Below are 23660 nucleotides of genomic sequence, written 5' to 3'. Positions count from 1 at the left end.
ACAATAACCAAACCCGTGGTTATTATTTTACTTGGTTTGGTTATGGTTTTAGATATTTAATAACCAATTAAATTGGTTTGGTTATGGTTTTAATCAATAACCGACCCAAACCGAACCATGAACACCCCTACAATGCACTAGTGCCTAACATACTACCACGTGATGAACCAAGTCTAGCTAAAATTAAGATAGACACGTAGGTATAAAAAAAGAGATACTCAAAAAGAAAAGTTTTAAGAAAAGTATTTGAACATGTATTTAACTTAATTTTTTTAAAGAAAATTGTGAGTGGCAAATGTTCACTTAAAAAATTAATTAAAAAGATTTTTTCAAACCTCTTAAGCTCGTATTCAAAATTTCTTTCAAATAATCAGCCCAATATATAACGAACCGTCAAACCGTTGTATTAATTTTTTTATAAGGAAAAGGGCCATACATCTGCCGAACCACTCACCTCTTAAAAACTGATCGTTCAATTCTGTGGATATTAATGTAACAGAATACTCGAAGTTATAGTACATTGGATGAACAATTTTTTTTAAAAGAAAGAAGAAAAAAAATTGTGGGGGAAATTTCTGACACAATATAAGAAATCACATGGAAAATTAAACGGAGGGCGGAAATGAAGAGGTAGGCCTTTGAGTTTCCTCTCATATCGAAACACAATATAAGAAATCACATTATGCACTTTTCTTCCATTTTATCAAGTACACTTCTAAATAAAAAAATAAGTGTCTTATTTAATTTTTAAAGGTCAAGATTATATTATATTAACCAATATTATAACTATAGTAAAGTTAACAAATTATGGAAAACTACTCTCCAAATGTGATAAAAATAAGATATTCTCCACATATTTGATACTTATTCATTAATTTCATCTTATATTTTTATATTAAAATATAGAACATGTATCTAGCAATATTTTTATTTAGCGTGATAAATAATGGTCTTCAAAAATATTTTGACTTTAAAATATTGTTTTCCAAATTCACAAAAAAAGAAGAAGATAAAAGAGTATTTTTTAAAAACATATACATGTTTCTTGTTTTTTTTTCTCCTTCAAACATAAAGCCACACTTTCTCCTCATCTTTAGAATTTTGATATTTCACATTTGTAATCTTCATAACCTCTCTTCTTTTTATTTTTTTATTTTTATTTCCTGTTTCTTTTTATTTTATGATTTTTGTTAATATTGATAATTCTTCACCTTCTTTAATTTTTTGTTTCTCAACATAATATGTCAAGAATAAAGTTTATTGGCACAAAAAATTATTTAGTTGATTCTCACATAAATATCTTTATTTAAATAAAAAAATATAAGAAGAAAGTAATGATATTGATGGATATTAAAATTTATGGGGAACATCTTGTTCTTACCAAATTTGGAGAATAGTTTTCTAAAATTTGTTGACTTAACTATGATTATAATAGTTGTTAATGTAATATATAATCATGACCTTTAAAAATTAAATAAAAGATATCTTTTATCTAGAAGTGTACTTAAGGAAATGAGGGAATTGTGTAATGAAGGAGAGTCAAATCTGTGGAGTAGTACTTATTTTATGGTCACAGGTGATACAATTATAAGTGGGAAAGTTATGAATATATAAAAGTCAATCAACTAGTTTATGACACAACATAAGAAATGCTTAGGAGGTGTTTGGATTGTTTGTTTTAAAGTAATGTTTAAACTAAAAGTTAAAAGTTATAAATCCGTCATATTCATTTTTTTGGCTTTTAGCTTATTTATGTATTTTTTAAGCATGAAATTAGGTGCTTCAAAACACCTTTTGTATTTCTCAAATACTTTTTTAGAATGAAATTAGGTGCTTCAAAGCACTTTTTGTATTTCTCAAATACTTTCAAAAATAATAATAAAAAAAGTTTAAAGCCAAAAACTACATAAAATAAGTCAATTCAAACACCCATTAAAATATACCTAAGATATATATATTGATAATGTACATATATTATACTTCTATATATTTAGTAAAAATATGTACTTATAACTTATATATTTTGTACATGTTTTATAATTTAATTGACGAGAATTAAAGTTTAGGACCGTAATTATCACACGATAAGTTCATAGAAACAACTGTATATTTAATTAAGGAAAAAAAAGGGGCTCGCATATATTTTTACTGTTACAAAATGGCTCACATATATCTCTACCGTTATAAAAGTAGCTCACATAAACCTTTTATCTAACGGAAGTGGAAAAAAATAATTTTTAATTTATTTTTTTGATTTTTAAATTTTTTTAAAAATCATGTAGGGGTATATATGATTCTTTTCACACATAGAGCCCGTTTAGATTAGCTTTAAGTTAGTCAAACCAACTTATAAGTCCTTTTTTAGCTTTTGGACGTATTTGTCTAATGCTAACTTTAAGTTATAAAGTTCTTAAAGTCAGTCAAAAATGAAAAGTTAGGATTTCTAACTTTTTTTTTCTAAGTGCTTAAAACCATTTTGTTTGACCATAAAAATTACTTTTATATCCCTTATATTTTAACTAAATTCCCAAACTATTTTTTTTATTCTTTTAACCCTAAAATTCAAACACTTATTTTCAACATAAGCACTTTTATCCAAACACTCAAATGCTTATTTATAAAAATAATTTTCGACACTTCAAAGTTCTAAAAGCACTTCATACATAAAAGTTACTTTTTTTAAGCTCATCCAAACGGGCTCATAATGTTTTTTGTTTTCTTTGATTATCATTATTTAAGTTTCTTATTCTTATTCTTATTTTTTCCTTTTATTCTTTAATATAAGAGTATGAGGAAAAAATGTGTGAATGGGAAAAGAGAAAAAAGTAGGATTTTTTTTAAAAAAAATAATTATTTTTTGAACATATTTCAATTTATTTTATGTATCTATAAAAACAATTGAGGCATATATGATAAATTTTACCAGAAAGTTTGTGAAAAATAAATATGACCATCAAAATAATTAATCTCATTGAATCAAAAGCGAATAAAAACATACGTTTGAAAAGTATAAAATATACCCCATACACAAAAAAGTATTAATAATTGTTTTTTAGAAACTACATTTAAAATTGATTTCTCACTCCCATTAGAGGAAAATGGTATACATGAGCTATTAGTGTAATAGTAAGGGTATATATAAGTCACTTTTATAACGAGGGATATATGAATTCTAAATCAAAAAATTGAATAACATATCAGATCCTTTTTGCTTTAATTAACCCTCCTCACCCTTTGGACATATTTGCAACATAGATTGTTTTGCCTAATTTACCCAATCTCGTCACCCATGGAAATCACTAAATTTTTGGTAAGTGCTTTTATAATTTGTTTAATGTACATGAAACAGCCTAGGAGTAACTGCGCATAGCGGGAGCCTTAGTGCACCGGACTGCCCTTTTTTTTAATGTACATGAAGATAAGTGAAGAAGAATAATGAATATACCGCAAATATCAAAGATAGTTGATGTAAACATTGTTGAAATTCATCGTAAACTAGTTAGTTTTTTCGTCGATCCACGCCTGAACTCTCATCCTTAATTTGGATTTGAAACATGAAACATACTCCTACGTAAGGCGCTGGTAAAAAGAAGCTAATAAAACAATAAACGAAGTAATATATCAAATTTTGTTTGAAGTGAGAGATAAGATGTGATTAGTGGCATAGGCAGAGCCGCCTTTGCCAAAGGGTGGTCTGGTGACGTCTTCGACAAAAAATTATATGATATACAAAAATCACATTCATAATATATTTGAGATTTTTTTTTATATACTCTTAATTAAATTCCTGGTAGGTGAAATGATGGGAATCTAGCTGCGGAAGAAGTTCAAGATTAGGGGTTGAACTAATGAAAGAGGATGAATGTGCTTCTGCCACGTTACTCTGTGAGATTCAACTAGGGGATTATAGTCTATGAATTAATGAAGCCAATTAGATATCAAATAACTAGGTGGAAAGTGGAAGAAATTTAAATCAATTATAATACAACAATAATAATATATAAATAGAACCTGAAAAGAATAAAATATAGATAAATATATATTATTTTTTTATGAATATATAGATGTTTTTAAAAAGCCCTCAGCTCAAGTGAAATCTATTATAATCCATTAAAATTACCACTCTTGGGAAGAAAAGGGAAAAATAAAACGGTTAAAACTCCATAATCTATGGGGGAAAAATGTTCTTCCCTAATCGCTGTGGCTATTATCATCATTACGATTAGAAAAAAGTGATTAAAGTTGGAATCTAAAGTAGCAATAAGATTTTCGTAGACTTGATTTGTGACAAAAGCCGACAATTACTCAGAATAAACGGCAGACTTTCAATTACCCCGGACGCATTAGCATTACTGTCGACCATATCCCTCAGGGCTCTCTTCGATATTACTGGTACACATTACTAAAATTATATATTTTAAATTAATTGTCAATTTATTAAAAAAAATCATGATTAAATTGATTAATTTTCTAATTTACTTTTTAAAGAAAATTATAAGAAGTTTCAATTATTGATTTTAATACTCTTGTAACAACAAGACAATAAATAGAATTGTATTTGAAAATGGATAAGTTATATGAGAAAGAGGGAGTGATAAAATAAATTGGAAATTCAAAAAAGAAAAAAGCCTGTGTCGGTACATATTCCACGTGTCCCACTTCACCTCTTTAGCACCTCAAACAACAGAAACACCACATTTGGGCCCCAAAAGTCGAGCGTATTTTTGTGTTACGCACTAGAAAGCAAGAAAACCCCATTAAAAGCCGCACCAAACCGATTGAAGTCCAGTCAATTGCGCCACAAAACAGCAAGTTTAGTGAGGTTATGAACACTTGCTTCATCCATTGTTTTTAGTCACTACACTTCACCGACATACATTTTCCTCATCTCCATATCTACTTTCTATCGTCACCAAATTCCCATTTTCCTATATATCTACATTTCAACGGAATTTGTATGCTTTCTTAGTTACTGCCAAAATTGCTGTTCTAACTCTCTTCTTAACACAGAACCAAAGCTGGACACTCCTTCCAGTACAATGTCCAGTAGATGGTGACATCTCTCTAATTGCTACTAGACGAAAAGCCAGCTTGCCTGGGTAACGTATGCCTTCCCTCATAAAATGGTAACTCCTAAGTTGCCCCAAAACCATACCTCTTACACATCAATGGCTAAGCAAAATTGTAGGAGCAAAATTTCTTCTATTTTCTCTGATGGATTTCTCTTTGCTGGTGGAAGTATTGTGGCTTTGCTAGTGGTCTGGGCCTTTTGGTCCTTCATGAGCACTAGTCCAAACGCCGAACCCAGTTTCTTACCTACTTCCGCCGGCCAGAAGTCCACTTTGGAGACTCCGGTGGACCAGGTTACAATGGGCTTCAACTTACGGTACGACCCGACCGACCCGACTTTCTATGACAACCCGAATTTGAGCTACACTATGGAGAAGCCGATTGAGAACTGGGACGAGAAGCGAAGGCAATGGCTGAACCTGCATCCATCTTTCATCCCCGGAGTAGAGGAACGGATTCTGATGGTTACCGGTTCACAGTCGACGCCGTGTAAGAACCCCATCGGCGACCATTTGCTGCTGAGGTTCTTCAAGAACAAAGTAGACTACTGCCGAATCCACGGGTACGATATTTTTTACAACAATATTTTACTCCAGCCTAAGATGTGGTCATTTTGGGCCAAAATGCCGGCGGTTAAAGCTGCCATGATAGCTCATCCTGAAACTGAGTGGATCTGGTGGGTCGACTCAGATGCTGCCTTCACCGACATGGACTTCAAACTTCCATTGGATCGTTACAAAGACCATAATTTCGTAGTTCATGGTTGGGAAAAGTTAATATACGAACAACAAAGCTGGACAAGCATCAATGCCGGAGTTTTCTTGATCCGGAACTGTCAATGGTCGATGGACTTGATGGAAGCTTGGGCCAAAATGGGTCCACAGTCACTGGAGTACGATAAATGGGGTGAAATTTTACGTACCACTTTCAAAGACAAGATTTTCCAGGAATCGGATGATCAATCAGGTCTAGCATATTTACTGTTGAAGGAAAAGGAAAAATGGGGTAATAAAATATACGTAGAAGGTCAGTATTACTTCGAGGGGTATTGGGTGGAAATCGTCGGAACATTAGACAACATCACCGACAAATATTTAGGGATAGAGAAAGGAGAAGCTAGGTTAAGAAGGAGACACGCAGAGAGGGTGAGTGAGAATTATGCTATGGTGTGGGAAGAACACCTTAAGGAAGCTGGGTATGGAAGGTACAGTTGGAGAAGACCGTTCATCACACATTTCACAGGGTGTCAGCCATGTAGTGGAGACCACAATCAGATGTATTCTGGTGAGACTTGTTTTGATGCTATGCAGAAGGCTTTGAATTTTGCTGATAATCAGGTGCTCAGGAAGTATGGGTATATGCATAAGGATCTGCTTGATTCTTCCTCTGTTTTTCCTGTTCCTTTTAACTTTCCTGCATAATAGGTTTCTTACAGTTTTTTCTTTATTTTAACTTCTATATATACAGATATATGTACTTATTTTGTAGTCTCTTTTCGTTTTACTTCCTATTTTTATGGTGCAAAATGCAATGTTATAATATTGAGCTAGTTGTAATATGGAGTTTAACTTACATAGAGTGACCACTTAAAGAAATTTACACCATTAAAACGGTGTATCATGGGTGTAATTTCAAGGAGACAAATGCAAGGGTTGAAATTAACTTGCATTGATAAAGAACATAGTCACATGTGGTTCTATTTAGAATTAGAAGTACTGTGTTTGGTAACATGGATCTGATCATGAAATCGACACATTGCGAGCGAATCTAGAATTTTGAATTTCTGTGTGTCAAGTAATTTTGAATAATAACCTATGATAAATTTACTAGATTTTGAATTTCTGGGTGTCAAGTAGTTTTGAATAATAACCTATGGTAAAAATTCTAGCGTAGAGAAAGATAATACTTAATATTAATTTGCAAATTTGCAATACAAAATTTAGATTTGTTATGTTGGTTTAGTTAAGATTTTACTCAGAAAAGGTTTATGGTTTTAATCTACTTGTTGACAATTCATTCTACAATAAATTAGCTAACGATGTCCACAACAAAGCTCAAACTTGCACTCTTATGGTGTTAAATCTGAGTTTAACTAATGGCACCACAAAACTTATTATTTCAAGGGGTGTTTAATATTTATATTTTTCGTATAAATATATGGAAAAGTATACATAGATTTTCAACCGAGACCTGATAGTGGCGTGGCACCCCCTCCTACGTACATAAATTCGCTCCTGATTGTGATTGAAGAATTTACGAGCGATGTTAAGTAGTGTCAGATATTCATGATGAGATATTCGTCATGAAATTCGATTAATTTAAATTTGTGTCACGATGAAGTCGCTCGGTAGAGCTGAGTCCTGATGAAATTGACATATAGTGATACCTTCTACTTTACATAATTTTCTTATTAAATAATGACGTATTCGTCTTATGTTCATTTTGAATACGACTAAAAGCTTATATTATTCAATAAAGCAACAGGCCGGACGGAACCAAAAACGTTTTTTCTTTTTAATAATGAAGATAGAGAAATCCTTATGTCTGGAAAACGAATCCTTTACTGAGATCCGGCATGGTTATGTGTTGTTTGTTGGATAGAAGACTCGCTCTGTCTGTTGGCACTTTTGATTCTTATTAGTGTTCAGTATCAAAGAAACAAAAGAGGCTCAAAATTATTAAATATAATATGAGTAAACGACAAATGAACAAGTGTTTTCAATCAAGAATTCCCTATATAAAAAACAAGATATATATATATATATATAATTTATGTCTTCCTCCAATTCATTTAAACAATATCCTATTTGATTACACACAAGTTAAATTGATGTACTTTAAAACCCAAAAAATAGTACAATTTTGGTTGAGATAGGATTCAACGGTAGAATAACACTCATCAATCATTATAAGAAAGTAATCCATTTCCTCCTCCTCAGAATCTAAAACCAATGTAACCAACATCTTTTTATTTCTTTCAAAACTGAATTCAAACGCAATAGCATGGTGTAGCACAGTTGGCTCTAGTGATGGAGATTCGATTCCCACTGATTCCCCCTCTTCCTCTCCCAAAAAAGAACACTGGGATATGGGTTCCATTTTTATAAATCAACGTATATCTATGAATTAATGGATAATTCTCAATACGTTTCAGAGAGTAATTTTTTTTATATAAAAAAAAAAGTGGAAGGAAAAACACTTAAACGGGCAGAGGTAATGGCACGTGTGAGAAAAATAATTGATAGGGTTGAAAGCAACTTGTATTGGTGAAGAACATATTCACAAGGTCGCATGTGGTATTCTGCTTAGAAACGTAACAACCAACTTGATCATGATGAGCAATTTTATTGTGTAATACTAAATTTGGATGAGCAGCACCAGATGTGCTGATTAAATTTGTTAATTCATAATTATTGGTTACGATTATACGATGTGGGTGAGGGGTGAGGGGACCAGAAACCTTATGAAATAAAATAAAAATTATCAGAGGGAAAATTGACTCATTATTGAATAATAATGCATATCCTCTCACAATTTTCTTACTAGTAATAAACTTGAAATAATCAAGCTCGATCTAATCAAACATTGGGATATATGTGATGAAGCAAACATAAATACAATAATATGTAACAATTGCGAGTACGTTATTTAGCCATAGGTTATAGTTTTATCCATACATAATTAAAGACATCAAAAATAAGCTTACACAAAATCAAAAACAACCTCGTGCTAGGTTAATTAAAAAAAAATCAAAAAATATTCCACCGAAGTGAAGTTATTCGGAAAAGGATTGCAAAAAATAAATAAAATGACACCCAAAAAAAAAAAAAAAAATCTTGCAAATGATTTTAAGGCAACAGCTCCTTAAACAAATCTAGTTATTAAATAGTTCCAGAAAAAATATTACAGTGCACAAAAGCAATAGTCCGTTATCATTTTTTGTGGTGTACGATGCGATATTACCCCATTCGTAGCACAATGGGCCTGCCCAACCACTAAAGGGCCATTTGGTTTGGGTTGGAAGAGTCATAATCTCCACATAAAATTGTCCTTTGTTTCTTGGTTTTGAGGTAATTTAATTAAATCAAGATTAAGTTAAATGATATTTGGTTGTTAGCTTTTACCTTTTTTTCATAAATAATATGTGTATATGTTATAATTAAATTGATTTATTATTTATGCATGGCAAATGAGTGTATTAACAACACATGGATTAACTTCTAAAATGACAAAACTAATCAACTCTCACAACAGTAATGTAGTTTTTAAGAAAATAAACAACTGCTTTATATTATGGAAATTTTATTTAAATCCCATAGTGAAAAAGCCTAATTATAATTTTTTTTGATTTTTTGATAATTAATCGAATTCCCTCTTTTTTTCAGATTTCTGATATATACGAATGACGCTGATACATCGCGATTTGATACATAAGTCTTTTTCATGATATATAGCTAGTTGATACAAACCAAACATTGTAATATCAATAAAACTTATGAATCAGCTTATAACACCATAATATATCATGAACACAATAAAATAGCAGTAAAACATATGTTTTACTATACATTTTGTGTTTGATTTGTATCAACTAACGATGTATCATGAAAAGGACTTATGTATCAAATCGCGATGTATCAGTATCAATGCTATTATCAGAAGAGGGATTTTTGAAATTTTATAAAAGGCAGGAAATAATTGAAAATATAGGAATATAAGGTGTGTAATTTGATAATTTTTCCTTAAATTATACATCATAGACTAATTTGTAATGTATAAATTATTGGATGACAAATAATCTATGCATTATAATTCATATATTACTAATACCTACATTACTTATTCCTAAATTATCAATCACTGCATTGTTAATCCCTACTTAACGAAATAAATGACTCTTGAGGGTGGGTCTCTACTGCCACACTTGGGGATGACCAAATGTTGTAAGTCGGACTTGGATGAAAGTTTGCCAGCACAAGGCCCAATTATGTCTTCAGTCCTTTTCATGTGTAAATAGAATATGAGAGAATCCAAATGAAAATATGATGCAAATTTTAAAAGTTGGGCTTGGGCGAAGAATTTGAACCCTCTGTAGCAAAGGCAGCCCAATTATGTTTTCAGTCCATTTCTTGTGACAAAAGAACAAGTCGTAGATAGAGAGAGAGAGACAGCAAGCTGATTGATTTGTACAAATTATGGAGTGGACCTTTCTTCTGTTTTAAGTTTGTTGTATGAACTCATGTCCAAATAACATTATTTTATAAACATGTGTCTAGGTTCTTTCGAATGCGTTACTTTCAGAACGATACGAATATATATTTTGTTTTATGCATTTTTGCTCCACATCCTTCGTAAGCACTTCACTCGCTCTTTTGTTGTTTCATACTTAAAAAGTATGTTGGTATTCTCCTAGTTCTTTTGTGGCCCATGTTGAGAGACTTGAGTCATTCCCAACAAAGTGTAAATGTGGATTGCTCCTCTTTTGATAGACGAGACCAGTCAATAATTTCTGGCGGACACCACAGGCTTCCCTTTTCTTTTTCCAGTTCCCACTCATAAGAAGAAGAAAATTGATCGAACTCGAATCTTCAAGTACAAGTATCTTTTTTTAACTTTTTATGTTAAAATATCCCAAGAATTTAAACTATATTTATACAATCAAATTACTTATTAGATCAGTTGCACTTCAAAAAGATTAATTAATATCTTGGAAACTCTATTATCAATTTCTTTTTCGAAGATTAAATCAGACAAAACATTTGTGGTCCTTAGTTTCGTTCAGTTGTTATCTAGAGAGTAACATGACTAATAAACATTGGCAGAAAAGGCACGAGTGAAGTTGGACTCAAAAAGGGGGAAAAACATTTAGGTTTAGACAGCAAACACAAGCAAACAAAATAGAAAAAAATAATTCGTTATAAAGATTGGTGGAAGTTTGGTCTAGGCTTTGTCACACAATTTTGGCGTGACAATTTTGACAAATCTGTAAATTGAAACAAGCCACTGATTAAGGGAAGCTGCTAATTCGTCTAATTATTTTCTGTTTATATTAAATATAATGACCTATCCTCCTCAATCCTCAGTCAATCAAGCCGCTCTTTTTATATTTTTTGTCAAATGTATCTTTTGTTTGGAACTGGGAAATCATAGGTTGAATGATGACCCAGAAAGCATTGTCCACACTTGTCCACATTCTTAAAATATAGGAGTTTTGCCTTTTGAATTATTGGTTGCCTTACAAAGGTGGATTAAGACACTTGTATTTTACATCAAAAATGACAATTACCATGAAATAAGAAAAAGGATGGGTAAAAAAGCTCCATAATGAATTGCTTCAGATAAAACTTGTCCCATTGTTTTTGTGTAAGGGATTATATAAAACTTTGTTGCTATTACAATAACCATCAAATACATTGGGTAGTGAATTAAAAAACATCCAAAATTCACATGTAACCACATTTCAATCCTACAGTAAAAACCTGAGGTAATTATATTTTTTCACACGAATTCTTCTACCTCTTGTGCTGGAAAATCGAAATTTACGGGAGAGACTGGTGAATTGCTTTTGATATCATCATGCATGAATCCGAAATTACGTAGCACCTGATTATCCGCAAAGTTCAACGCTCGTTCCATTCCAACCCAACATGAATCACCCACATACTCCGCCGCGTGGTCCCCACTACATGGCTGACACCCCGTGAAGTGCGTAATGAACGGCCGCCTCCATCCGCCCTTTCCGTCACCACCCTCCGCCAACAACGGCTCCCATGCCGCCGCGTAGCTGTCGCTCACCGCCTCCGCGTGCCTCCTCCGTAACTTCGGTACTTCTCTCTCTATCTTCGTGTAATTCTCCGTGATTTTGTCAAATCTACTTACTATTCCTAGCCAGTACCCGTGTAGAGAGTAATCTGTAATTGCGTGAATTTTGCTACGCCATTTTTGTTCTCCTTTCAGTATTAAATAGCTCAGTGCTGATTGATCGTCGGACTCCGGGAATGTTTTGTCCTTGAAAGTTGTCCGTAAGATTTTACCCCATTGCTTGTATTCTGGGCTTTTCGGGCCCATATTGGCCCAAACGTCTAAGAAGTCCATAGACCATTGACAGTTTCGGATAAGAAAAATCCCAGCATTTATGGCGACCCAGCTTTTCTTCTTAAAAATCAAATCAGGCCAGCCATGGACGATGAAGTTGTAGTCATTATACTTGTGTAATGGGATTTTGAAATCCATGTCAGTGAAGATAGCATCCGAATCAATCCATAGAACCCACTCGGATTCAGGATGGGCCAGCATGGCGGCCCGAACGAGCGGTATTTTGGCCCAATAAGAACGCATTTTAGGGTGAAAAAACGTGTTGCCGTAGAAAATATCGTAGCCATGGATTCTACAGTAATCAACTTTGTTTTTGAAAAACCTTAAGAGTAAATGATCACCTCTAGGGTTTTTGCATGGAGTGGGCTGTGATCCTGTGAGGAGGAGCACACGGTTAACTCTTCCGCCGGCGAATGAAGGATGGAGCTTCAGCCACTGGATTCTCTTCTCGTCCCAATTTTTGATTGGCTTATTAATAGTGTAACTGAGTTCCGGTTCATCGTAGAATGTTTTCTCCGGTGGGTCGGAGCTCCGGTTAACAGCTTCCCGTCCCGGCGGGCAATATTCCGGCGAACTAATACTCTGATTGTATAACAAACCTGATAAATTAGGAAAAGGATCAGTAAATGACCAAATAGCACACACAAGTAAAATCGCAATTATGGCCGCCGCGAACAGAGACTTGTCTCTCGGAGAAGACGATTGCTGTTTGGCCCGAAACACGTTATGGGCCATGGCCCGTGTAAATGAAAAGGAAAGATACTGAAAATATGGTATGTGAGAGAGTGAGAGGATTTCAAGTCACAAGGAATGCAATGGGTGCTTTAAATTCTCTGTGAAATTTTAAAGTGTATGACTAGCAGAAGAAATAACAATTTGGAGCAGCAGTACTTTCGTCTTATATTAAATGGATATTTTTAATTTTATACGGTGTTTGAGAAATTATTAATAAAAATTTTTATCATTTTTATTTATTTATATCAATGCAATATACATAAAGTATAAAAATAATTAGTATTGAAAATTGTTTATATTCAAAATGCCATATTAATTATAAGGATAAAATAATAATAAAAAATTAATTAATTTTATCTTAATTTAATAAGTGATCAAGTAATATGGGACACATATTTTTAATAAGATGTACATCTAATATGAGACGGAGATAGTATTATATATCAGTAAGCTGGATGAATCTGATTGGTCATTTAATTTGGGGGTTGGGCAAGGAAAGTCACTGAAAATAAAAATATGGAAGAATCAAAGAGACGGAATAATATTTAGTAATATAATGAAGTTGGTCCTAGCTACTTGCATCTTACAAGGAAGCTAAGATCTGTAATTAATTCCCTCATTTGCTTTGCTTATAAAAAATTAATATATTGACAAAATGGGCAGAGTAAGAAGATTTTAATGCGAAGAGGATAGGTGGGAGTTTTTAATCGATCTATAGGGGGTTGAGATTTGGGGACTGTTTCCATGTGCAACATGAATTTGTATTGGGGCGAGGAATTAGTTCATTATAGAATTTCTAAATTCTTCCATTTCATGACTTCGGATTGGGCAAATTGAAAACGGAGACTTGATTCTCACGCCAACCTTTTTTTCTTCAAAAATGATTTTTCTTGTGAGTTTCGAATGTGTTGTTGCGTAGAAATAAAAGATTACGTGAGTAAGCAAATCATGTGAACACTAATTTTTCCTGGTACTTTTATCATCCCGCGATAATTGTTGGATCGTTTACACATGATAGAATGTGAAATTAATTTTTTGTATTGAGTTATATCAATATTTATTTTTTATCATAATATTATATTTAGACTCATTTCAATTATTAATTTATTCAATGATGGAAATTTTCACTTTTGATACATTTGCACATAATGCATATTTTCCTTTGTTAATAAATTCTTAAATTATATGCCTCTGTCTCAAGCAGTTAAGAATATCAAAAGATCTAATCCTCTGTACGGAACCAAATAATTATATTTTCCTCTGTTTTGTGTTTTCTTTATTATTATCCTTGTAACAGAACTCGGTAGATACATTACTGTCTCTGTTTGGTGTTCTTTTTATTCTCACAATTTTCACCTACAATATTGTTCTTTACTGTTCACATTTTTTCTTCATAATTTGAAAAATTGGGAGTTTCCACTTTCCACATGATCAATAGTGCATCTATGACCTTAATAATGTGCAACTTTTCTTGCGGCGGCTATCGATCAAAGGAACAAGAATTGGAATATGATTTTCTTATTGACTAATGATAAGTAATAGAGATCATTGATTATTGAGGATAAGAAGAAAAAAGAATCTTAAATGGAAACTTCTTAATTCTTATAGTAGAAAATAAAAAGAAAGGGCTCTGCCTCAGTAGTTTAAGCCATATCTTCCGCTAAGCTAAGATCCTGAATTCCTGGCGTTGACTTCCTCTCTAACTTTAAGGACTTGCTTATCATTTATACTATATATGCTTTGCCCATTTTATTTTACTTGGTCAATATATTAAAATAAATATTTTATTTTAGCAAAAAAGAATTTTTCTTATTTTATTCTCATACTATTAAATAACTACATAAAGTAGTACTAATAATCAAATTTAGATTTTCAAAATATCATTAATAAAATTAATTTAATATAATACATCTCAAATTAAAACTTTCTTAAGGGTATGATAGATCAGTATAGGCCAAATAATGTGTAATCGATGGAGTGTACATACATATTGCTTACTATGATTTTACGATAAAAAATTATATGCAAGGCATGTCTTGCATTTACTATTTTTCAACAATTTGAAACTAAAATAAAAGGAAAAAAGATGATTCATATCATTCCACTATTATTTAAAATTGGATTTGATTGATGGAAATCTTGAAATTCTCCAACAGGGCTTTTTTGGCCTGTTTGGGCATCAAATTCTATTTTCGAATTTCTGTATTTGTAAATACAAGTTTGACCATCGTACTTGCTAATTTTGAAATTAAAATGTGAACTAGTGTGAATTTAAGCGAAATTAATATTTTCAGTAGGCAGTAGCTCCTTTGGTGGAAAGATAAGGAACCAACAAAAGGGTTGAGGTAGATGGACAAAATTTCTACACTTTTAATCACAAAATTTTGGTTTTAAGCTTTGGTCTTTGGATATGGAAAAGATAGCGCTTATTCCTTATAGAAAAAATGAATCTTACATGGAGTGAATTTGAATTAATGGGGCTCCAATGAATATAGCGGCCACAAGATGGAAACCCAAAAACCAGATAAGGAACAGTGAAGATCAATTCTTCCTTGCGGCCTCATAAATCTTACAAGTGGGCTTTCCACCAAAAAGGCTGTCCCATTAAGTTTTTGTATGGACAAAGTTCTTCCATCGCAGCCCAGATAGATGCTCAATAGCCCAGACTAAGAGTGCATAAATAAAATCCATGATAAGTTCTCATGATCAGCGGATCAAAATTTCCAATCCTTCTTTATAGAGTAATTATTAGTACGATTAACAAAGTTCTTATACTTACATATATTGAAACCCATGCTTCTTTTCTGTTTCTCATCCTTGTGATGCATTTTGCCTCGAATACCATTTTGAACATGAGGCCTTATAATTCTCAACTCACTACTACTTGGCCACTCCCATGTTTTCTTCAAACTCCAAAAGTTCTTAAAACAAGGGTTCTCCAGCGTTCATTAAGCTTATGTCATCAAAAGAATATGAATCAATTGAATATAATTTAATTCACAGTACTGCAAGACAACAAATTATTAAATCAACTACTAGTAAGTGAACATTTGCGCTATATATAAGTATCCCAAACATGAACCAGACAGTTCAAAAATAAAAACCTTCGCTCTGAATTTGAAAATACAGCAACACAACCTATTAAAATCTTGTCAGTGGTTATGTCAAGTCCGATTTCTTCTTTCCAGATAAAATTTTCACTTCTGCCTGTTGCAATGAACCTTCTTTAGGCAGTCAGTCAAGTTCTTAATCCCTCCACCAAAGGATTGGAACTTTCAAGTCTTGTTGCCATCCCCAGTTGATTTTGAGCTGCCGCCAACCAACCGTTTAGCCATTCTTCTTTGTTTTCGTTTGTTTTGTGTCGAGCAAGACTCTGCATCATCTGGACAATGGACAAGCACAATTATTGCTGCACTTCACTGGCTAAAAGTTCTATACATAGACGGTTAAATTACACTAACAGGTGTAAAAGCCTATTTACACTTCACTCAGAATTTTTTTAAAAATAACCTCTTGTTAAGGAAATTTCAACAACTTATATATATGCAAGAAAATCATTGTTCTCCCCATCTACATGGTGTAATTTTTCAACCAAGGGGGGTTTCAATTGGCCCCTTGCACGGTTGCACCCCTCTGGCTCCGCCCCTGCTTCCACTAGATATAAGATATATTCAAAGCGAAATATAAGGAGGTAACAAGAAAACTACAGCTATTGCTAAAAAAAAATTCTACTCCTCAAAGCCTACCTGTCTCATTGGCATTTTCTCGAACACCTTGTGGTTCCTCATCTGTCTTACTCACATTTACACCCTTATCATCACTCTCTTCAGTAGGTAACAACGGCCCAATTATATTCTGGCTGCGAGAGGCAGATTCCTTAAGCTTCTTTAGTCGAATCCTCTTCCTCTGGGCCCTTGTAAGCTTCTCAGGTCCATGATCAGACTCCTGTTCGCCAGAGGAAGAAGAACCCCAATCTTCTTCCAGTTCATCTGCATATAATAAATACCCAATTACCTCAACTATATTTGCCAATCAATAAAGTGCAGAGACATTAAAATTATAATCATGTTAGCAAGAAAACCTGGAATTTGATCCAGGTTGAGGCTTTGTCCGAGAATATCAAATGGTTCGTCATCATTTTCTTCCTACATTTGTAATGTACGGTAATAAAGGAATACTAGAGTCAAGCACTATGAAAAAAGAAAAGGTTAATGCGATGGAGCAAAATTACTTGGGAAGGAGGTGATGGTGGAGGAGGATAGAGCATCCTAAGGAGGCCTTCATGGAGCTTCTGCCGTTTCTCTTCTCTCTTCATACCTTTGCTAAATTTGGTTTTCACACATTTGTTCTTCACTTATAATAAATACCAATTTTGTTTCCTTTGTTATATAGCATGACTAAATCTAAATTCTCACATGAAAGAAGTCCCGCACCAAAGGATAAAATACTTTCTAACTGAGGGGACTTCATAACAGGATTTGAATCGAAAATTTCTAATTAAATATAAAAAAAATATTTATCACTTCAACACCATTTTTAATAGTTCTATATCCCAATTCAAATGCTTCCTATATTGGAATAATCCCAATAGTGACTTTCTTTTCATAAAATTGAAACCTTTGTCCTTCAAAATGGGTTGACCGAAACTGAAGTTATGCTCGAATATAACTTATATATTATTATGATACCAACTCCAGGAAACAGCCGTCCTACCTTGATAGGAGTAAGGTCGCGTACATTCTATCCTCTCCAGACCCCATGTTGTGGGATTTCACTGGATTATTGTATTATTATGATACCAATATTTATATTTATATCCTGCAAAAAAAATTGTATTTATTAAGAGAGAGACATAAGTTAAAAGACTAACACAAAATAGGAACAAAAATGCAAATGACCCCTTCCTTTTTGTACCACATGTAAACAGCCTCAGTCAAATGAAGAAGCCCATTTAGTAGTCACTAGGGAGTAGGAGTGCTTCATTCAGCCCAAAAAAATTGATCAAGTGTCCAACAAGCTGCTAATCAGTAGGGCGGTACATGACAAACCGATAAATCACATCAAATCGATAATTTGAATCAAATCGGAAAAAAAATCCGACTAGTGATTTGGTTTGACTTGGTTTGTGTTTGGAAAAAAAAACCGACCATTATAGGGTTGGTTTGGTTTTAACTAAAAAAAGTCAAACCAAACCAAAACCTACCCGATTATAGATATACTACTTTTAAATTATGTTATACATAAAAATATTTATTAAAATATAATTTATAAATATTTTTAAAAAAAAAAATCATAATTTTTGTTTTCTTTCTTACATTTAGATTTAGACTTGAGAAGCTCATCTAAATAATATACAAAAAAATCTCATCTTATAAAGTTATATTATAAAGTTAAAACTTCAAACAGTGTTCTGCCTCCATCTTATATGTTGATATTTTGTACTAGAACTTTTTTAAAGAAAAACTGTTCTGTGCTTTTTATTAGATACTATGAAAAATCTCCCGAAAAAAATTGAAAAACCCGAGATAAATTGATATCGAAAAACCCGACTTTTATTGATTTGGTTTGTAGATTTAATAACCCGACACAAATGATTTGGTTTGGTTTGTAAAAAATCTGAACCACCCCGATCTATGTATACCCCTACTAATCAGTATAACTATGATGTCAAATGGACGGATTAGGTTGAAATTGAAGATATTAAAATGAATTGAAATAGAAATCAGACTGGGTCATGATCCTTCCAAATTTACTTAGGCTAAAAATCGAGTTGGGCTCATAACTAGCTTAATTTCAATTATTTTAACATATTGTTATTTTTTTTAGGGAAACTTACATAAATATACAATATTAAAAAAATATTTACCATTTATAGCAATAAATATTTTTTTTCAGTGAACACTTATAATACATTTCTAATACAATTTTAATACATATTGCAGAGAACTATTTATAAAACATATATAATACAAGTTTTATTGATGGATAATACATTTATCACATATTTTAATAGATTTATAATACATTATGTTAGTTTCTTACTACACAAACATAATATATATTTTAAAACACTTATAATATATTTATATTGTATGCATAATTCACTTTTAATACAAGTGTAGATTTATCATAGTATTGCTATATATTGCTATAAATGGTAATAAATAAAAAATATTGCTAAAATCGGTAATTAATTTTTAAAAAACACTCAATCAAGTAATTTTTCCTTTTTTTTATAACCACACTTTAAATTTCAACTCAAGAAAATTTAAAAAAAAGAGAGTTTCAAATGGATAGATAAATCCTAAAAGATATAAAATAGATAGCAATTCATATCTTTAATATGGGAACATACATTACATCAACGCAAATAAAGAGTCTTAAAACATATTGAAATTGGAGATTAAATTGAGCTTAATTGAAGATTCTTTTAAAATGGGTTAAGGCTGTAATGAATTGAGATTGATCCAATTCAAATTATCTTGAACCCAATTCATAAAATTCTGGACGAATTACCTAAATTTTGGCTCATTTTGACACACATAAGATGACTTCACCAAAAAGAAGATTTCTAAAATATGCTTGTTGGATTGGTAGGGTTAAGGGGCTAACGATTATAAACATAGACAATGTTGATATAAAGCTAAGTGTAATCTTTTCTTACTTTGGCACAATAAGTTATTCCAAGGAGAATGCCTTATATTATTATGTACACGTTGAAATGTAACATTAAAACTTAAGGAGTATGAGTTTATTCTGTCTTTATTTTTCATTTGAAAGTAGGACTTTGAACTTTTGACCCCAAAAGGACTACTAACTCACATAACTTTACATTAATTAATAAGATAAATCTTAACACTAACACGTAATCACCTAAAATATAACACAATTGTTCGCAATAAGTGAAATTAATTATTTGAAAAAATAAGATAAATGGACCATTTAATAGATTGTCTAATTTTTTTTTTAACTAATTGAATCCATTTTATTTTTCCTAAACTTGTTTGTTGATGTACATCCAGTTCCAATTGTTTGTATGATATCCTTTTCAGGAATTCGGGGTGGGTGCATAGAGAAAGTGCAAGTCATTATGATTTGCTGAATTAATTAGCTAATGCTGCAGTTGATGTAGCAATTAAATGGAATCTGTCATGATTATATGCAGATGCAAAGTGCCTCTTGTTGAACCACAATACTTTTATTTTAAGAGAATGGTTGTGCCCACAGCATATTGCGGCTGAGCAATTAACAAAATTAAACAAGAATATCATCAAAGCCTTCGTTCTTAATTATTTTTTTTCCGGCCCAATGTCCGGTGTCCTTATTAAAGAAGCTTCCAATTAAGTTCGAATGGCGTATTACGGTGTCCATTTTAGGAGTGACGCTTCCAATAAGATTTTTTCCATATTTAAATCTTGAACCCGAGAGCTTATTGCATCACAACCCATGTTGCCTTCATTCATAAATGTTTTATTGAATTAGTGAGAAAAAAATAATAAAGAATTAGAAAGCTTTTTAATATTTTAGCAAAACTTTGTTTTTTATCGTATATTTTTTTTAGTAAGTTGATTCAATAAAAAATGAATAAGAAAATCATGTTTCATAACACAATTTTTTTATTGATTCACTAAAGAAAAACCACTGTTTTTAGTAATGAGAATACCTCATCAGTTGATTTTTAAAAAATAAAAGATTGCATTGGTTGGTTTACGCCTGACAATTGAAGTAGACAACTGAAAATCATACTGTAATTTAAGGAAGGTTATTTGCATATATAATTATAGACTTGAACCACTCTTCACCTATCACAATTTATTATGCTTACCTCCTCTCGTAACAAGTGGTTTAACTAATTTAACATTTTTGAATATCCACATTAACTATCCTTATATTATTTATCCTAATATCTATTAAAAACTTCGTTGCCTGCTAGGTTTTTCTCAACATTAGTTAAGTCTAACTTTAATTATCTTATTTAACTACGGTTATAAATGAGGAAATATAGCTCAACAAACATTCGTAAGGTTTACACAAACATTCCTAGCATATTTACTAATTCTTCTTATAACTTGAAATAAGTATATTTTATATCATTAATTAATATTTTCATAGCAAATTTCAAGTTAGATATATTAAGATACATATTTTTTTTCTACCAGATACACTTAATCGAGAACATGAAGGAGGCGAGTGAGATTGCGAGCGAGATTGGTCTATGCATCTCAGATACGTTCGAATCTGGATATATCTGTGATATTAGATACGCGGACGAGATGGGAGGGATGCGAGTGAGATTTGTCTATGTATCCCAGATACATGCAAATCCACTTGGATACACTGTATCTAGAACAAATTACACCTAATTTTGACCTCATATATTCCGACATACATATATCTGAACGCATCAAAAATTGATAAGATTTGTAATATTGCAAAGTAACGTGTATCTAATTAGCTCCTAAATTAATGAATTTTTTATAAATTGCCCTTAATATTACTTCAATACTTCTTTTTATAATTAATTCTTTTTGTCATACGCATTGCTCAACACCTCACAAATATTTCTTTGTTAAGTAAAGGGCGACGGAATACGGATTGACAAGAAATTTTTTGTACAAAACGTAAGAAAACATCAAACTTTTTTTGATATTTTACAATGTCATTTTAACCTTATAAATGATTTTGTTTGTATAATTAATATTGAATTTCCCGCAAAATTTTGAGACATAAATTAAATCAAATCAACATTATATAAGCCCGGTTGGTAATAACATACTTAATTTATTATTTTAATGATTAAAATAAAGAACTAAAGTTTTACGCAGACTCTTTTTTTTAAAAAAAAGAACTGGCATTTTATTCATCTCCAAAAATATGGGGGTCATACATTTTGAGCTGAGGGAATTGATTTTGACTCAAGCTCGGTGATCTTTCCTGGGGGATAGCAAGCTGTCCTAAATACGTTGAGAGAGTTAAATGCTAATTTAGTAAAAAAAAAAATGAGGCAAATTTTAATACCTCAATTATGTTGTTTTGGCTATTTGTACTTTTACTTCGAAGGTTCGATTCCTCCTTTCCCATTTTCCCCTCCTTTACTTCCAAATTTGTTTTTTAAGAACTTTTTGATTAGAAAGCAGATGAACATGAAAAAGAAGATTCATTACATTATACGAGTTAATTTCGCAGATAATTAATCAATTCATAACTTTTTATCTCATAAATTCACTTTCTTTGATGCAGAAAATTAAAATCAAGGAAAAAGTGAATTTTAAAGATATTAATAAATATTAGTTAAGGAAAAAGAATTTTTAAAGATACTAATAACTAGTTATTAGTTGAGTAACTAAGGGAGAAATCAACCCATCATTATACACAGAGAATTGAGAGCAAAGTGAACATGTATATGCAACAAACATATTACAACAGTGAAAGAGCAACCATATAACAAAAACACTCGAAGAAACAGTCAAGCAGATAATTAAAAATAGGCTAGCCTTGTTTCCTTCTTCCAATTTTACCTTCCCTTGAGGAGTACTCTGTTTCAGAACACCCCTGTTTTTCTAGAAGAAACAGCGCAGCTTCTACTTCTTGTAAACACATCTGTATTCACTTTCACCTCTTCACCAAAATCACACGGCTTATCTTCATCGATTCTTCCAATTCCAACAGAGCGACTCCGAGGCACCAGATCAACATTTTTAGCAATTGATTTTTGCCTCAGAAGCTCTGTTTCCATTTTGTTAACAAGACTTTTTCTGGAAGCAATTCTCACTAGCTCCCTGAAATCTTCGTCCCTGCTTGATATAGATGAATTGACACTGAAACTTCTAGGCAAAGCAGAGATTTGTGGAACCCCCATCACACTGCCATACCCAATTTTTCCAGAACAATCCATTAGGCTATGGACGTAACAGTCCCTGGCTTTAATTAAAACTCTAATTGGTGCTTTTATGCACTTTTTAATTCTGCTCTCTTTGCTACCCTTTTTTGTGCTCATTTTCAAACTTTTATATCAGGGAGTTCGAACTGTCTATTATTGTCGGATATATACAAATACGCAAGAAAACAAGACTGATAGGAAGAAAATAAACAAGTGGGGAGAAAACAATTTAAAGCTTTAATGAATGAAGAGACTAATATTGGTGGGAGTATTTATAATTTGTTCGTTGGAACAGATTGGCATGAAATAGGAATATAAAAAGGGGTTCGAAAAGGATTGGGCTGACAGAAATTTTATGTAAATAAAAAAGAAGGAACGAGTACTACATAAATTGGAATATAAAGTAAGTATATAGTATAAGATTTCTTTTATACAAAAAAATGTAACATGTCATATTTTTTAAGTTACTAATACCATTTTCTATAGACGAGTAGTTGTAAATTGTAATTATACCTTTTTTTCCCTGAAAGCTATAGCTAATCAAATAAGCTACTTGTTGAAGTGATGTGATAATACAAAAAATATTTATGTTGTCAAGTGTTGGAAAGTTTTAAGTTTAAGTCGAAAAGTAAACAAGTTTATGTGGGACTTGATGACCAAAGAATTCATAATGACTGAAGAATAAAACTATGGCTGAAGGTGTGGACCATGTCAAATACAGCTTAATGTTCAATATATTTAAAGATACACGCCGTAATCGAGATGGCAAAGATGATTAATTTAAGTATATTTTTTTTAAACAGTACACGTATAAGTTGAATTTTCGTATTACTAATATGTAAATGACGACGGAGAAAGGAACACAATAATTAGAAGACTT

General features: G+C 31.9%; 4 protein-coding genes across 4 annotated transcripts; 1 reads left to right on the top strand and 3 right to left on the bottom strand.

Annotated features, from left to right (window-relative positions):
* The first annotated feature begins 4653 nt into the window (after positions 1-4653).
* Positions 4654-6662, top strand: LOC129874660 (putative glycosyltransferase 7). Its single transcript, XM_055949978.1, has one exon. The coding sequence runs from the start codon at positions 5124-5126 to the stop codon at positions 6489-6491; it is 1368 nt and encodes a 455-aa protein (XP_055805953.1). The 5' UTR covers positions 4654-5123; the 3' UTR covers positions 6492-6662.
* Positions 6663-11510: 4848 nt separating this feature from the next.
* LOC129874700 (putative glycosyltransferase 7) lies at positions 11511-13070 on the bottom strand. The gene has a single exon (XM_055950027.1). It carries the CDS (start codon positions 12898-12900, stop codon positions 11569-11571), a length of 1332 nt encoding a protein of 443 aa, XP_055806002.1. The 5' UTR covers positions 12901-13070; the 3' UTR covers positions 11511-11568.
* A 2850-nt stretch (positions 13071-15920) lies between these two features.
* Positions 15921-17391, bottom strand: LOC129873758 (uncharacterized). The gene is made up of 4 exons (XM_055948929.1): positions 17132-17391; positions 16982-17045; positions 16647-16889; positions 15921-16282 (listed from the first exon to the last, which is right to left on the bottom strand). The coding sequence occupies exons 1-4, from the start codon at positions 17213-17215 to the stop codon at positions 16176-16178; spliced, it is 498 nt and encodes a 165-aa protein (XP_055804904.1). The 5' UTR covers positions 17216-17391; the 3' UTR covers positions 15921-16175.
* Positions 17392-22254: 4863 nt separating this feature from the next.
* LOC129874202 (uncharacterized) lies at positions 22255-23121 on the bottom strand. The gene has a single exon (XM_055949453.1). It carries the CDS (start codon positions 22895-22897, stop codon positions 22442-22444), a length of 456 nt encoding a protein of 151 aa, XP_055805428.1. The 5' UTR covers positions 22898-23121; the 3' UTR covers positions 22255-22441.
* Between the last annotated feature and the right edge of the window lie 539 nt (positions 23122-23660).

The sequence above is a fragment of the Solanum dulcamara genome, chromosome 11, assembly GCF_947179165.1.
Source record: "Solanum dulcamara chromosome 11, daSolDulc1.2, whole genome shotgun sequence".
Taxonomy (NCBI): domain Eukaryota; kingdom Viridiplantae; phylum Streptophyta; class Magnoliopsida; order Solanales; family Solanaceae; genus Solanum; species Solanum dulcamara.
The sequence above is the reverse complement of the archived record's forward strand: the minus strand, read 5'-3'. Positions and strand labels throughout refer to the sequence as shown.